Raw genomic sequence first — 16,265 nt, forward strand, 5'->3', positions numbered from 1 at the left:
TAGGCTTTCCCTTAAACCCATGCTAGCTACATGTTCTTTGAACACCATGTTCTCTGAACACGTTGGGTGGTAAGCCTTTTGTAAGCGGATCCGCGAGCATCTTTTCTGTACTTATATGCTCAAGACTTATGACTTGATCCCGGACTTTATCTATCACAACATAATACTCTATGTCAATATGTTTGGCAGCACCACTTGACTTATGTTGTGAGCATACTGTACTGCCGGATTATTATCGCAGTATAACTTAAGTGGTCTATAGATGTCGTCAACCACCTTCAAACTGGGTATGAACTTCTTTAGTCAGTTCACCTGCCCGTTGCCTCATTACACGCTACAAACTGTCACACATTGTGGACGATGTAGTGATGGTTTGCTTTGAGCTTTTTTATGAAATAGCTCCCATTTTGCGAGAGTGAATACATATCCTTTCTTAATTTTCTATCATCTCTCGCATAATCAGAATCTGAATATCCCACTATGTGGAGTAAATCAGATCTTCTATATGTCATCATGAGGCATTTCGTTTCTTACAAATAACACAAGACTTTCTTTACTAATTTCAGTGTTCTGTTCCAGAATTGCTCTGTAATCTGCCAAGTAACCCGGTAACAAATGTTAAGTCAGGGCGCATACATACTTGAGCATATTGCAAGCTTCCGACAACTGAAGCCCATGGAACCATTTTTCATTTGATCGATCTCATATTGGTTCCTGAAGCATTTAAAATCTCCATATCTGTCGCCCTTGACTATAGGAGCAGGTGAGGGACTATATTTGTGTATATATAATTTCTTTAAGATCTTTTTTATGTATGCCTTTTGTGACAGTCCTAATACCCCTTTACTTCTATCTCAGTGAATCTCGATCCCTAGAACGAACGAAGGTTCACCAAGATCTTTCATATCAAATTTTGAGGACAAAACTTCTTTGTCTCCAGTAGTAGACTGACATCACTACTAGCAAGTAAGATATCATCCACATACAGGATAAGGAAAATAAACTTCCCATTCTTAAACTTTGTATAGACACAATTGTCCTCTACATTTTCTTTAAACCCAAAATTCTTTATTGTCTGATTAAACTTTAAGTACCACTGTCTTGAAGCTTATTTTAATCCATAAATGAATTTCTTTAGGCGGCATCTCATTCATTCTTTTCCTTCCATGACAAAACCTTTCGGTTGTGCCATGTAAACATTTTCCGTCAAGTCCTCGTTGAGAAATGTCGTCTTTACATCCATCTGATGTAACTCTAAATCGTAATGTGCCATTAATGCCATTATAATTCTGAAGGAATCCTTACATAAGACTGGAGAAAATGTCTCATTGTAATCAATCCCTTCTCTTTGCGTAAATCCTTTTGCCATAAGTCTCGCTTTATATCTCTCTATATTCCCTTGAGAGTCAAGTTTTGTTTTGTAGACCTATTTACAATCTACTGTTTTGGCTCTTTTAGGAATTATCTCTAAATCCCAAACTTTATTGGCATTCATAGATTTCATTTCATCTTCCATGGCCTCAAGCCACTTTGATGAATGATCACTTTTCGTGGCTTCTTCAAATGAGGTGGGATCATCCTCCATTTGAAATTCCTCAGTGTTGTACACTTCATAATCAGCAGAAATAACTGATTTTCTAACTCTTTGAGACCTTCTAGGGGCCTTCACAATTGACACATGTTCTGTTTGAGGCTGTTGTTGCTCCCCCTCATCAATTCATCCTCTAGGAAGACAACGTGTCTCGTTTCCACAAACTTTGTATGTCTCTCTGGACAGTAGAAAACGAAAACCTTTTGACTTTTTTGGGTAGCCAAACAAATGGCAACTTACTATTTTGGGATCTAACTTCCCAATGTTTGGGTTAAAATACTTTAGCCTCAGCAGGGCTCCCCCCCACACACGCAAGTGGTTTAGTGAGGGTACTCTTTCTGTCCACAACTCATACGGTGTTTTGGACACCGACTTTCTTGATACTCTATTGAGAATATGAATGGCGGTTTTAACGCCTCCATCCACAGGCTCAACTGTAAGGTGGAGTAACTTATCATACTGCCCACCATATCCATTAGGGTACGATTGATTTTTTTAGCTACTCTATTCTGCTGAGGTTCGCCCGGTGTAGAATACTGGACTACTATGCCATTCTTTTAGGGTATGCCGACCGTAATACTCTCCCACAATCAGACCTGACTATCTTAATCTTTAATATCTTAAATTTATATAATGCTTCTGTTCTTTCTTTGATTGGATAAATATAGCCCTAATGGGAGTAATCATTCATGAATGTTATGAACGAATCATAACCATCCACACTCTTTACAAGAAAATGACCACAGATGTCTATGTGAATAATCTATAAAATTCCTGCACTTCGTTTGTTATCTTTCTTAATCTTCTTTACATACTTTTTTTATGCATTCTCTGCATTGTTCTAAATCTAAGAGCTCTAATGGAGGAAGAATATCATTCTTAACTTATCTTTCTATTCTCCCCCTTGAAATATGGCCTGAACGATAGTGCCATAATTTCGACAACGCATCGTGAGCTCTCTTATGCCACCATTTCCAGAGTAACACTCTGTCATCAGCTGCTTTATCAGCTGGGTAGCATATGTCTTTGAAGAGCCAGTGAACTAACTCTTTATTCTATTAAGGTACTCAGTGACCGTGTCACATTCTAGGATTGAGCCCACAATTGCAGGTTCAATCATGTTCTTAGAACAGAACAGATCTAGTTCGGATCTAAGGAAAGAAGAACAGAAAGGTTCTCCAAGCCTAACCCTAACTGGGTGAAGAGAAAGGGCCCTCGGCTCACAAAACCGAACCCTAACCCTAACTTGCATGAAGAAGGGGAAGGGAAGCGATTCGGATGAATTCCTAAAAGAAAAGAAATCAAAAGAAAAGTGCAAATCATGAAACCCTAACCCTAGTACCCCAATCGGTTGAATCCGTAGAAAGAAGCAGATTCAAAAGAAAAGAAGGGGAAGAGGGGAAGGGGATAATCTCAAAGATCTCGAATCAAACCAAAAGAAAACACGAATCGGGTTCAAACGAACCCTAACCCTAGATCCCCTTTTTGGGTGAACAAGCGAAAAGAAAAGAAAGAATATACAAAAGCAAATCCGAAGGGAAAGAAGAAAAGGAACCCTAGATTCCCATTCGGATTGAACCCTAGAACAAACCCTAATTCCCCACAGTCGGTTCGGATAAGAGAACAGAAATCCAAATCGGAGAAAGGGGAAAAGAGGACGGAACAAACCTCGCCGTGCGTCGGGATGGCCCTTCGCCGGCGCGGGAGAAGAAGGGCCGAACCGGGGCAGCTGCTCACCGGGCTCGGCCAAGGGGGCGCCGCGGCCAAGCCGCTCGACGGCGGCATGCTCACCCGTTGGGGAGCACGCGCGCCAGCGAGGGGGCCAGCAACGGCACCATTACTGCCTCGCTCCACCGCCCGCTCGCTCGCTGTCTCACTCTCGGTCGCTGCTGGATGCGTTGAGGGAGAAAGAGCGGCGACAGAGAGAGCGAAGAGAGAGAGCAAATGACCTAGGGTTTCTGGTCGGAGGCCGCGGCCGCGAGTTTTGTTGGAGCGAAATCGACGCGCAGCCGTCGATCTCCATCGGACGGCTCAGACTGAGCGGGCCGGCTTTCAGCCCAGGCAGGCGAGCGCGCAGCGACGCTTTGCTGGCCCAGGCCCACGTTGCGGCCTAGGAAGGCAGCGCGCGCGCGCGAGACAGATGGGCCGCCCTGAGAATAAGGCTGGGCCGAGCCGTTGCCGGGGCTTTGAGCCCAAAACGAAGGAGGCATTTTTCAATTTTATTTCCCAGAAAAGGTTTTACTTCCTGGAAAATTGAAGATGCAAATTGGCTCAAAAGAAAAATCAAAAAAAGAAAAATAGAAAAAGGTATTTTACCTGTGGGTAAAATTCAAGAAATTGAGTTAGAGTTTTTCCGCTGCTAAAAAAAAGTATATTCTCCAGTGTTTTTGAACCGATGTGATATTTAACTGGAGAAAAGGAAAGTTTTTCCAGTAAATGTTTATTTCCTAGAAATTGATTAATGGATTAAAGAAAATAGAAAAAACAATTTTCCCTATGGGTAAAATTCAAGAAAAAGAGAGTTTTTTCCACAGTCAAAGAAAAGCTGTTTATACTCTAGTTATTTTGAACCAATGTGGTATTTAATTGAAGAAAAAGATATTTTTTCCGCTGCTAAAGAAAATGTCGATTCTCCCGTTATTTTGAACCAATGTTGTATTTAATAGGAGAAAAAGAGATTTGACATGATTATGATGTTATTTTCTGACCAACGTTGTTAATAACAATATCGTAATTTTAATGATTTATGCATTAATTCTATTTCTGCCCAACGGTGATGTAGAATTAGTGTATAAGAACAGATGTTAATTTTAATGATTTATGCATTAATTATATTTTTGTCCAACGGTGATGTAGAATTAGTGTGTAAGAACAGTTGTAAAAGTTAAAGATTTATGCATTAGTTCTATTTCTGCCCAACGGTGATATAGAATTAGTGTATAAGAATAATTGTATGTTTTAATTTTGACCAACGTTGGAATCAAGGCATTCAAATGGTGTTTATTTTTTTTATGTTAAAAAAAGTTTTGACCTGGTTTTCATCTTGTCTAAGATGAATTGGGTAGTCACCTCACCGTGTTCCACTATGTTTTGTGGCACCGGTGAGGGAGACAAAAGAGAATGATGCCACTACAACTAAAGAAAGGGATTTTGAATCCCAAAAGATGTCCTATGACTTTTGAGCATAGGAAGTGGGTCACTGCCAATAAGAAATGTTTAGCTGTGATAAAGAACATGATTGAACCTGCAATTGTGGGCTCAATCCCAGAATGTGACACGGTCACCGAGTACCTCGATAGAATAAAGAGTAAGTTCACTGGCTCTTCAAAGACATATGCTACCCAGCTGATAAAGCAGCTGGTGACAGAGTGTTACTCTGGAAATGATGGCATAAGAGAGCTCACGATGCGTTGTCGAAATATGGCACGTCACCTAGACTAGTTATAACACAGATAACGAGGACATGTAATATACAAATAATCCAAGCTACATACAGCCTGTTCGGCTGGGCATATACGATCGTGGATTATAAGCTGGAACAATATTTTTCTCTCACACCAAACCAGCCAGCAGTAAATAATCCATGATCGTTTACGACGAAACGAACAGGTTGATAGAACATGAAAAATTTTGAAATTGGTCTCATATTTTTACGAGCTAAAACAAAAAATCTATGGATTTTCTAAGATTAAATAAGATTTTATGATTTTTAGCTATATAATTTTTAAAAACACATTGGACAACTTTGGAAATTCATTTCTATAAAATTTTTCAGTCCATTTGACGACCCTAGATTCTCAATATGATTCGATTTACCTCTTGATGGGTGACCAAGGCTTTATTATGCAAAAATCCCTGCAGGAGTTTAAAGCCTCGTGTGAAAATTTGTACCATTTGTTTGGCACCGGATTACACTGACCCCTAAGGCCGAATACTGAGTATAGCTTGTGTAGTAATTGTAGCGCGAATAGTGCAAATGAGGGGAAATCGTAGTTCAGGATGAATACAAATTGTTCTTTTTTCCTCTGTTACCGTGCAGTCAAGCACACTGTGAAAAGTACATGGAAACAGAACAGCTCGAACCAGAGTTATTACCAGACTAAGACGCACGGACGCAGATAACGTACGATTTACAGAAGCAAAGTGCATCTGGTGCAGAACTACTAAATTCTCGAATGGTTTCTCCCACTGGTCAGCTTGACAATCCTCCTCACTAAAATTGTGAATATCAGAAAAAGAGGAGCCGCATGGAGCCTGAACATAAATAGCTGGTTTCTTTCTCACTTTTGCATCGCATCTGACTGAGCTCCCTGATGATACACGCCATATGCATTTGTCCGTTGCATCAGCATCATGCATCACTCTTTGCCGAAATCTGCGCTGTAATGTGCGCTCGATTCCAGCTTTTTTGCATCATTTAGCTTCCGCACAGCCTGAAATGAAAGATGCAGGGATTTCGAGTGTCAATGTGTCCACCACTATGCAAAGGTACACAAGATTTGAGTGTAAGATAATGCACCTTCATGAAGTCTTCGTGGACTACATAATCTCTCTCTGCACGAATTGCAGCCATACCAGCTTCAGTGCACACGTTCCGAAGATCAGCCCCATTGAAACCCTAAAACCAGGAGACTAAGGTGAAACTATACAATGGGATTAGAGGTTAGATATGACAATAATACAACTCACTCACTTCAGCTAGTTTCACAACTGCTTCATAATCAATTTCCCCATGCTTGGCGATACCAGCTGCATGGATTTTTAGAACTTCCATTCTTGATTGCTCGTTGGGTAGCGGAATTTCAATCTTCCTGTCTAAACGTCCAGGACGCAGGAGCGCCGGGTCCAGAACATCAGGTCGATTGGTGGCCATGATCATCTTTACCTGTTCAAGCCAAAATATCCTTGTCAAACTGAATTAATACAGAAGCAACAAGACACAAGCTGCTCTATGTAACAATCATAGAAAATGCAAGGTAAATAGTGTCACGAGTATTGTGCCAAGCAAGTGGAAAAATCAATATTGAAGCTAGGATTCTGAAAAGTGGCATCATGTTACTAGTAACCTTGATTGTGCCTAGTTAGCTAACCATGCATAACCTACCAAGCATACAAATTGCTAACTTTATAGAGTATGTAGACTCTGGAAAAACAAGAACGTTGGTGTTGACAGATATTTCGTGAAAATTATACACCGATTACATGGGAAAATAACATTTTAAACAGTTATAAACCTGCCTCAGTTCTAAAACCCCAAAAATCAGAGTTTACACAAATGATAAAACTGCAACATAAAGGTAATATACCTTTCGGCATCCAGTATTCCAATTATATTCAAATAAATTTCATTATATTACAAATTCTAACAGTAAACATGCATTTGCTCAACAGTACTATCAAATGGAGCTTGCAAAATCGAGAAGTTGCAACAGTAAATCACATGGCAATGATCTTCCAGATGTTATATTATATCCAGTAAATATGGAGTGCATAAATTTGGTTAGATCAACTTCCATTTACCTATCTAAATAACAAATTTACCTTTCCTAGCTCGTCAAATCCGTCTAATTGGTTAAGGAGCTCCATCAACGTCCGCTGGATCTCACGATCAGCACTAGTTCCCTCGCTAAATCTTCGCCCACCAATGGCATCAATTTCGTCCATGAAGATGATGCACGGCTAGATAAGAAAAAATTGACATGAAAAGAACAAATACCATGAGTGATGGAACTAAAATGAATGATGATACAAGTCAGGTAAGGGAAGTGCATTATTGATTTGGGAGTGCTCCAACCGGAATTCAAATGAAGTAATTGATCCGAGTGATTTTTCTCATGCAAAGATGAAAATTTGGAAATTATTTCTTCTCATGCAACACTAACAACGAGATCCACACATTAAGTTATGATCAGTTTTATTAGTAAAGCGCATCTTCCATATTGCATTGGTGGGAAATATTTTTATGACACAATATGTTCATCAAATAAACTATTGTAGTATTGTATACAGGCTTGCATAGCTACTTTAGACGCACAGCTTTAGGGAATATATCAATATACCATTGGTAGTGTCTTCCAGATAAATGAAAGATCAGTTCAGAACCATTAGGTTTGCAGGAATTAAAAAAGAGTAACATCAAGCCTTTGATACTTACTTGGTGATCCCGTGCATAGCCAAACATTTCTCTAATCAAACGAGCACTTTCTCCAATGTATTTGTCAATAATAGCACTTGAAACAATCTGTTTTTAGGCATTATGTAAGCAACATATTTGAAGTGTAAGAAATAATGAATGCCATCAATGAAGTGAAAAGCCACACACCTTCAGAAAGTTAGCATCGATGTTACTTGCAATAGCCCTTGCCAATAGGGTCTTACCAGTTCCTGGAGGACCGTAGAGTAGAACACCCTGGATGAGTAAATCAAACAAGCATTGATATCCAGTCAGAACATTAGACATTAATCTCTTTCACCTCATATGCATAATTGGGATCTAAACATGTATTTGTGTTTACCTTAGGAGGCTTAATTCCCACACGAAGAAAGAGTTCAGGGTTCATAAGAGGTAACTCAATGGACTCCCTGAGCTCTCTAATCTGATCAGACAAACCGCCTACAGCGGAGTAACTGACATTTCCTGGATCTTCATGAAGCATGTTATATACCACAGGATCCACCTGAAGGATTTTCATTCCACATCATCAAAATACATTTTTCCATTGAAAACATTTGTTCTTCAACAGAGAAAAAAAACTAAGAATAGATGAAGAAAAACACATAAAATGACTGATAAATATACCTCCCGTGGAAGAGTCCGCATTATTGTCAAGGTCGTCATGTCAAGTACAACACGAGTTCCAGATGTCAACTTCTCCTTGTCCACTTTACTTCGGCAACCGACCACGTAACGGGGACCACTGCTGGCCTTCACAATAACTGAAGAGACAGGTGTGGTGTTCAGCTTTATATCATTGATAATTATAAAACAGAAACTAAAAGTGATACTTGATGAAAACATGCCAAAGAAAATAGTCAGTTGGTGACTATAGATTAAAAGCAGTATTCTCATTCATTGCTACAAGGAGAGAGGAATAGCAAAAATAGATATGTGTACATGAATACAGATCCAAAGACAAAGGAAATGCACTGGACTTACAGCGTTCATTATCAAGAGGTCGGAGAACCTCTCCAATTATTTGCCCCACGCTCTGCAGAGACTTCAAGTCGTCTTCAGTCTTGGTAAAATCCTTCTTTGCATTCTTAAGGCTTTCTCTTACTGCATGCAAGGGGGCAAGCAAATCATACTAGTTAAATTGGAATGAAATTTTCAGAAAACAAGCAAACAATGTATTTCGGTAATTCTTAGATTAACCCCTAAGAACAAAAGCTATTGTGCAGCATGAATGCTGATAGTTTTGGCTGTGCATCAAATTTACAAATGAAAAATAATAGTAATAGAATACAGTAGGCAGTATAAGACTAACAGAGAAGAAACCAAACCTTGCGATGGGAAGAAATTTAAACCAGGGAACAGGGGCAATACAAGCTTATAAGGATTTATTAAACATAAACAGATGACTCTTGGTACACAACAAATTAATCCCTAGCTCTCAATAAAACACATTGCCAATAATCAGATACAGAGAGAGCATTTGCACCATACAATTTTTTTAAACAGCCATCATGCAGTTAGCATGCTGAGAAGTGGGACAACTGTTGGATTGCGGCAGCCGTAACCAAGCTCAAGCTACATGCTACTTCTGCATGGAATTTCATACCCCTCAAGACTGAAATCAATCCAAATAAAATGTAGAGGATCCACGCACAAATACCTCTATGAAAATTGAAGATTCGCACTTCATATAGAAAATAAAAGAATTGCCGGTGTCTAACTGATGCCCCTACAAGTATTTAATTGTTTAACTGCAAACGCTTGAACGGGCCAAACAAGCAAAGTTAGTGAGTGATCAACAAATACTACGCAGCTCAACCATGGTGAGAGGGAGAAATTGGGGCCAATTATCCTCGGAACAGCTGCCAAGATTAACCACACTAAACACTAAGTCACCTCGTATTTGCAGAACTTCAGATCCACACAAAGCAACCAGTCCCCAGACGGCCAGATTCAGCGCTCCAACGCCAAATCTACTGAATAGACAGCTGTCAAAACCCAACGCCAAGGTCCCGATCTAGCACCGAAGGAACCGCTAAGCAAATCATCACCGACCCCTAGTAAAGCCTCGAAATCACCTAGTACGCCGCGCCATGGTCAGCGAATCTACACCGAAACTACTCGACATCCAAACCTCCAGCTAGATCTCGCGCACACAGCCACGAACCCCCTAGTGAGACACGGGAATCGGCCGCCCCGAACCCTAGGGAGACTAGAGTCGAGCAAGGTGGACGAGGGCAGGAAGGGGAGGGGGAGCGGGACGACTCACCGGTGCCGACGCGCGACTCGAGCTCCCTGCAGCTGAGCAGCTTCTTGCGGTAGTCCGTGATGGCGGCCCGGCGGCGCGCGGCGGCGGCGTCCTCCCCGTCGGCCATCTCGTCGTCCCCGCGGTCGTCTGTCTCTCGCGCAGTTTTTGCTTCCGTCGCAAGAAGAGAATCGCGCAGGTTACGTAAAATAGGCTAGTGCGCTTACGGCTTATCTACTGACTGCAGAGCTCACGATGCCGGCCTTCTATGAACTGAACATCTTTTCGACCCGCGGAGTGTTTTAGGAAACATGGTGGGCCGTATTTCTATGGAGCCACTGGGCCGGAGTGGGCTATACTATTTCACGGAAACTTCTGGACAGGCTTAGGTCGGATCAGGAACACTATTGCATGTGATGTGAACTTGCTAAAAAAAGTTGTGAATATGTGAACTTGTTAAGATGCTTCCTCCATGTGATCTTGTTTATACTACTGAAAACATGCTTACATTGGAGGATAGGATATCTCTTATCCAGATGATGTGAACTTGGGCCATTTGAAAGGATCAAGATATCCAAGAAAAGGTAAATTAAGCTAATTCAAATTTTCTTTACAATAATTAAACCCTACGTTTAGCCCACTTCACCCCATGTGCCTAGAATGTGTTCCTATTATTCTACCGCACAAAAGTTTTGCACCCTATGTTCTAATCCTACTCTAACATGGCGATTCTAAGAATGTAAAGACAAGAAATAAATTGCTCAAATATAAATGCTTAAAGTAAAGAGAGGGAAAGGAACGCGGTGATGTTTTGTCGAGGTATCGGAGAGTCACCACTCCCCACTAGTCCTCGTTAGAGCATCCGCGCAAGGGTGTAGCTCCTCCTTGATCCGCGCAAGGATCAAGTGCTCTCTACGGGCTGATTCTTTGACACTCCGTTGCGGTGAATCGCCCACAACCACTCACAACTTGAGTTGGATCATCCACAAGCTCCGCCGGATGATCACCAAACTCCCGATCACCACCAAGCCATCTAGGTGATGGCGATCACCAAGAGTAACAAGCACGAACTTTCACTTGACCACGACAAGTTTAATGAGAAGGGTGGATGCACACTTGCTACTCTCCTTGCACTAATGAGGCCTCAATCTTGGATTCTCAAATCTCAATCACCTCACTAGGCTCTTGCTCTCCTTTGCACTCTCAAAAGTGTTTCTTAGCTGAACAAATGGGCAAGAGACCTCCCTTGGACGAGTGGAGTAAGTATTTATATCCCCTCATTCAAAACATAACGTTTGGAGGCTGAGTCATCACTCTGCGGGGTGACCGGACGCTTCGGTCAAGGTGACCAGACGCTCCGATCAGTTATCCCCGACACTGTGTTAGAAAGAGACGTAAGTTCTGACCGGACTCTGACCTGCGTCCGGTCACAAAAACTGCTCTCTGGAACCTTACTGATGTTGACCAGATGCTGGCACCCAGAGTCCAGTCACTTTGCTATTCAGCGTCTGGTCAGTTACCGGATCCTCACCAGCATCCAGTCAGCACTGACCGGACAAGTCCGATCAGGAATCTCCCTATCTGGAACCTCTCTGGAGTTGACCAGACGCAGGCATCTAGCGTCCGGTCACTTTTCACTCAGCATCCGATCATAACCAGACGGCTCCAGTTGATCAAATGAACTGACCGGACTCACCCTTCAGTGTCCGGTCACAACCAGACCAGCGTCCGGTCAGTTATTTGACCCTCCATTTACTTCCAACTCGAAATCATATGTGAATAAAGTTTGCTCTAATTGATCTTAGGGCTACTCCGGAGCTATCTAGTGCTAGATTTGACAAGTGTGCGCCAGACCTAACCCACTAGACTCATCTAGGTCAGGCTACTAGTCCATACCCCCTTAATAGTATGGCCAAAGGAAAAACAAAGTCCTAAATTACTCTAAGTGTCTCTTCAACACCAAACGACACTTAAAACTAGTTCATCCTTAACCCTGCCGTCCATCCTTTAAAAACTGAAATGATTTCCATCGTTAGGGGCATGACCACCATGATTGCCCAATCAATTTCCATTACCATGACCTAACTTAATCGCCTCTGTAAAACACACATTAGTCATAGTAATCTCGTATTGTCATTAATTACCGAAACTCAACTAGGGACCTAGATGCTTTCAATCTCCCTCTTTTTGGTGATTAATGACAATACAACCTCGAGTATATAAAAGAGATGAGGTTTTCAACATGCTTGGTTCATATAAGCTTTTGACAATAAGAGCAAAGGAGTTAGACATGCTTATATGACCCAAGCCAACATGGTATACTCAATAGATATGAAATAAGCATGAGTACAAGAAATAAAGCTCATTTGAATCAGAGTAAAACACGGAAGCAAAGCAAATAAGCATAATGAAGTGACACGACATATATATAAATCAAAGTAGAGAGCACACATGTCACATAAGTATCACAATCACACATATGTAGTTCAATGCATGAAAGTAAACATGAATGCATAATGTATGACACATAAAGAGCCTAAAGAAATAAACCATATGCTCCCCCTAGATGTAACACTCCCCCTAGATCTAACATACTCGATCCCTCTCCCCTTTGGCATCAAGTGCCAAAACCTAAGGGTTAGACGGCGGGGCAGGAGTAGACAAGTCGGGCACTGAGGTGCGGTGAGAAATCTGGAACTGTGCAGCATCATCCTCTGACCCTAAGCTCTAAGCAGTCTGACCCTCTGTCGCTGGAAGTGAAGGTAAAGCGGTCTGGGTCCGCTTAGGAACTAGCGCAGCCTATGACTCTAGAAGTATCAATGTAGGAGGTGGCTTTGATGATGCAATAGACGATGGAAGTGTCTTTGTAGTCCTAGTAACTAGAGCAACTATGGTAGGTATAGGGACTCACAACTTTGGCGGTGTAGGCTACCTTGTAAGCTCACTGAAAGTCGCACCGAGACTCCTAGAAACTAGAGTGTCAGCCACTAGCACTGAAGAGCTCTGAGGTGGAGTGAAGCACGTAATAATAGGAGTGAAGTGAGGACCCTAGGCTATCATTGGTGAAGCAAACCACTGGGACACCTGGTCTGTAGGTGAAGCAAACTGAGTAGTTGGCTGTCCCTGACTCTAAAGCCCACTGGGCTAAACAACTAGAGTCACTGAAGTGGTGGTAGGCTAGCCTATCTAAGGTGTAGTCTATGGAGGAGCAGCCCCGATAGCAGAGAACATGTGCTGCATGAACCCAAGTAACCACTGCTGGATCATGAGTTGTTACTGCTGCATGGCCTGCTGCTGCCTCTAGAACTCATCTTGTTAAGCCTGAACCTGTGTAAGTGCAGCTGTTGTCTCCTATGCCTGGCGTGCCTAGTTCTGCCTCATCCGCTCAAGTATGGCAAGAAGAGCTGGATCTGTCTATGGTGGCTGTGGTGGTGCTGAGCTAGAGCCACTGGCTTCTCTGCCATGTGGTCGAGGAGGCATATGAGGAATAGGCTAATAATCATCATCAGAACTGTCACTAGGGTTGCTCTCGACCACACCCTCCTGCTGAGCATCTAGCTGCTCCTCCTATATCGCTGCAATGCCCTTGATGATCTCATCCTGCTGGGTTGCTGTCTCTGGGACCTCTAAGTGATGACTCGGCTAGCGAGGTGTCCTCACACTACTGTGGTGGAGCATCTGAGTCATGTTATATGGAGGAAACTCAGTAGTAGCACCTGTGTACTCAGCCATAATCTCTGGGGACTTCTATGTAACTACCTTTCAAATTAAGAAGGTGATCCAATGAGCATAAGGCAGCTATCGGTGACCTCTGAACCCCTCTGCAAGAGTGTCCTCCATCTCTAATAGTATGACATCCCAAATATCAAATACGGTCTGCTGCACCAGAGAATTCACTAACCACAACTAAATGCGAGTCAAACCCTCACAGTAACCCATCCTCGGGTAGCAGAGTCCTCATGATAGCATCAAGAAGTCGAGCTATAGGAGTAAGGTCACATGGTGTCCTGCTCGACCCCTCGCCAAATGGCTCTGTGAAGCATGGTTGGATCAGATCTGTGGGTGGCACAAGTCCACCATGAGGGCATCTCGGAGGCTCTATCTAACAATAGGAAACCTCGTGAAGATGAATGGGTGACTCTAGAATCCTAAGAATCTCTCTGACCCTCGAGCTCTATAGCCTGTAGTCACAACCTCTAAATGCAAAGTGTATGAATTTGTGCCTTGGGTCAATCCAAAGTGAAGAGTAGAACTCATGGACCCATGATGGAACATAGCGGCCAGTCCATCTAAGAAGGTCTATCAACTCTAGCAGATATGAGAGGTGAGGGTGGATCTGCTCGCCTGCTGCTGCAAGAAGTGACTTAATAGAGCAAACTCTCTGTGATTTGAAGGCAACTCCACTATTCAGATAAGCAATATAGAAGTCCTCCTGCAGTGGTGTATATAAGTGCTCTGAAGCACGCTCATCCCACCTCGACGGAAACTAGTCCTCAAACTGCACGAAATGGAGTTGCTGCACCTGCTTGGTTGTGGCTACCCTTAGGTCAAGGTGAGTCACTAGAGGCAGACCCTGTGGTCTAGGAGGTGAACGAGAGCCCCTCCTCTGTCTCAGGCCTTAGTGACACCTGAGTACGTGTTCGACTAGAGCATCAAAGCAGTGGCTGCGCTACCTGCTCTATCTGCTCTATCTGCTAAGTATTCTCTAACTACTCTGCTAGCTATGTCTGCTACTCAATAGTCTCCCCCTAAGACTGACTCTCCTTTATACCGACACACCGTCCTCCAAGCATGACAGTCCTAGCTAGACTACCATGAAGACTCTCAACTCTCTTGATAGCGGCACTCTGAGCTGGTGATAGCTGATCTGCAATACGGACACCACTCCTAGCTCCACCTCTCTCTACTCGCTCAGCGGCGGCTGCCACTGCTGCTGCTCTCTCAGCCTCCACATCAACGAGCTTCTGCTTCTTTGTTGTGGTCTTTTTGCCTTGCCTTTCTCCTGAGCAGACAGGCGAGGCGGAGGCCTCGGATCCTCATCACCGAGACCACCTCCAGCATTCTTGACTTGTGCATTTGCTGGAGCTGAAGAGAACTACTGTCACAGACAAGAATTAACTGCCAACTGACACTCACGAGGCTTGGCCTCGATCCGTACTCGCAGGCTTGGCCCCGAGTTAACTGACCACTGCCAAAACAACCACAAAAGCACTGACTTGCTGCATGATAGAATAGATAGGATATATAAATAATCACAATATACATCTAGAGGTACAAAACCCTAAGAAGCAAGCAGTAGATACAAAATTGAAAGCGATGGCTTGCTACCTGATGAACCGGCGACCGATCAGCAGAGGAACGAACCACGGGGCACCACTAGGTCGGCAATGGCTAGGGTTAGGCTTAGCGAGACTGTGCGGACGTGAGCACGACGGCATGATGGTGGAGACAGTGAATGGCAGCGCAGGCGCAATCTAGGGCAAACGATGGCACGGCACGCGGTGTACGTGGGCATGGTGAGGCAATGGATGGCGCTGGACAGGTCACAGCGACAATGGAGCCTCAGGCGATGGCGCTGGTGCACTGTTGTGGTAAGCGAGGCATAGGCGATGGTGCTGGTGCGGTAGTAGAGGCGTTGTTGGCGCAGTGGCATGGCTGTGGGGGAGATCAATGTGGGCGTAGCGGCGCTGCTGCGGTGCGAGCGCGGCAGCACAATGTTGTGACAGCGAGCGACGGCGTGGGCGTGGATGCAGGAGCTGGTGCGGGCGAGATGGCATAGTGGCGATTAGGGCAAGCATGGGTGCGGCAATTAGGGCATGGGTTAGGAGCGGCGCTACGTACGGATTATATGGTGCCCCCCATGATTGATAAGAAAAGGAAACGGAATAGAGTTCTAGATCTACTCAATTTCCACTGACCGGACGCTCTGGTGGCAATGACCGGATGCTACCACCTAGAGTCCAATCGATGATAGAGAGGTTCAAAACCTCTCAAGTCACGATCAAACGCGTCCGGTTACCCTTGACCGGACATAGCCAGAGTCCGGTCGGTCCTGACAACGTCTTCTTCGCTTGACCGGACGCAGGGACATCAAGAGACTAGATGCAAGAAGAGTACTGTTTCAGCATCCAGTCACTCCTGTGTGCTTCTATTCACCTCCTGTGAACTGACCAGACGTTGGAATCCAGAGTTCGGTGCAGCGTTCGGTCGCTATTTTTCAGCGATTCTTCAATGTTCCTTCACGCTGCCTATTCCCA

At 43.5% G+C, this 16,265-nt stretch overlaps 1 protein-coding gene across 2 annotated transcripts; it reads right to left on the minus strand.

Moving 5' to 3' along the window:
- Window positions 1-5,584: 5,584 nt before the first annotated feature.
- On the minus strand, window positions 5,585-10,220 carry LOC136462974 (26S proteasome regulatory subunit S10B homolog B). 2 transcript variants are annotated; one of them, XM_066462032.1, is made up of 10 exons: window positions 10,033-10,219; window positions 8,748-8,867; window positions 8,391-8,527; window positions 8,107-8,268; window positions 7,914-8,000; window positions 7,746-7,832; window positions 7,133-7,270; window positions 6,285-6,476; window positions 6,111-6,209; window positions 5,585-6,024 (listed from the first exon to the last, which is right to left on the minus strand). In XM_066462032.1, exons 1-10 carry the CDS (start codon window positions 10,136-10,138, stop codon window positions 5,950-5,952), a joined length of 1,203 nt encoding a protein of 400 aa, XP_066318129.1. In that variant the 5' UTR covers window positions 10,139-10,219; the 3' UTR covers window positions 5,585-5,949. The 2 variants fall into 2 exon arrangements, with proteins under 2 accessions (XP_066318129.1, XP_066318128.1); XM_066462031.1 differs by having other exon boundaries at window positions 5,585-6,209; window positions 10,033-10,220.
- Between the last annotated feature and the right edge of the window lie 6,045 nt (window positions 10,221-16,265).

The sequence above is a fragment of the Miscanthus floridulus genome, chromosome 7 (genome assembly GCF_019320115.1).
Source record: "Miscanthus floridulus cultivar M001 chromosome 7, ASM1932011v1, whole genome shotgun sequence".
NCBI classification, from domain to species: domain Eukaryota; kingdom Viridiplantae; phylum Streptophyta; class Magnoliopsida; order Poales; family Poaceae; genus Miscanthus; species Miscanthus floridulus.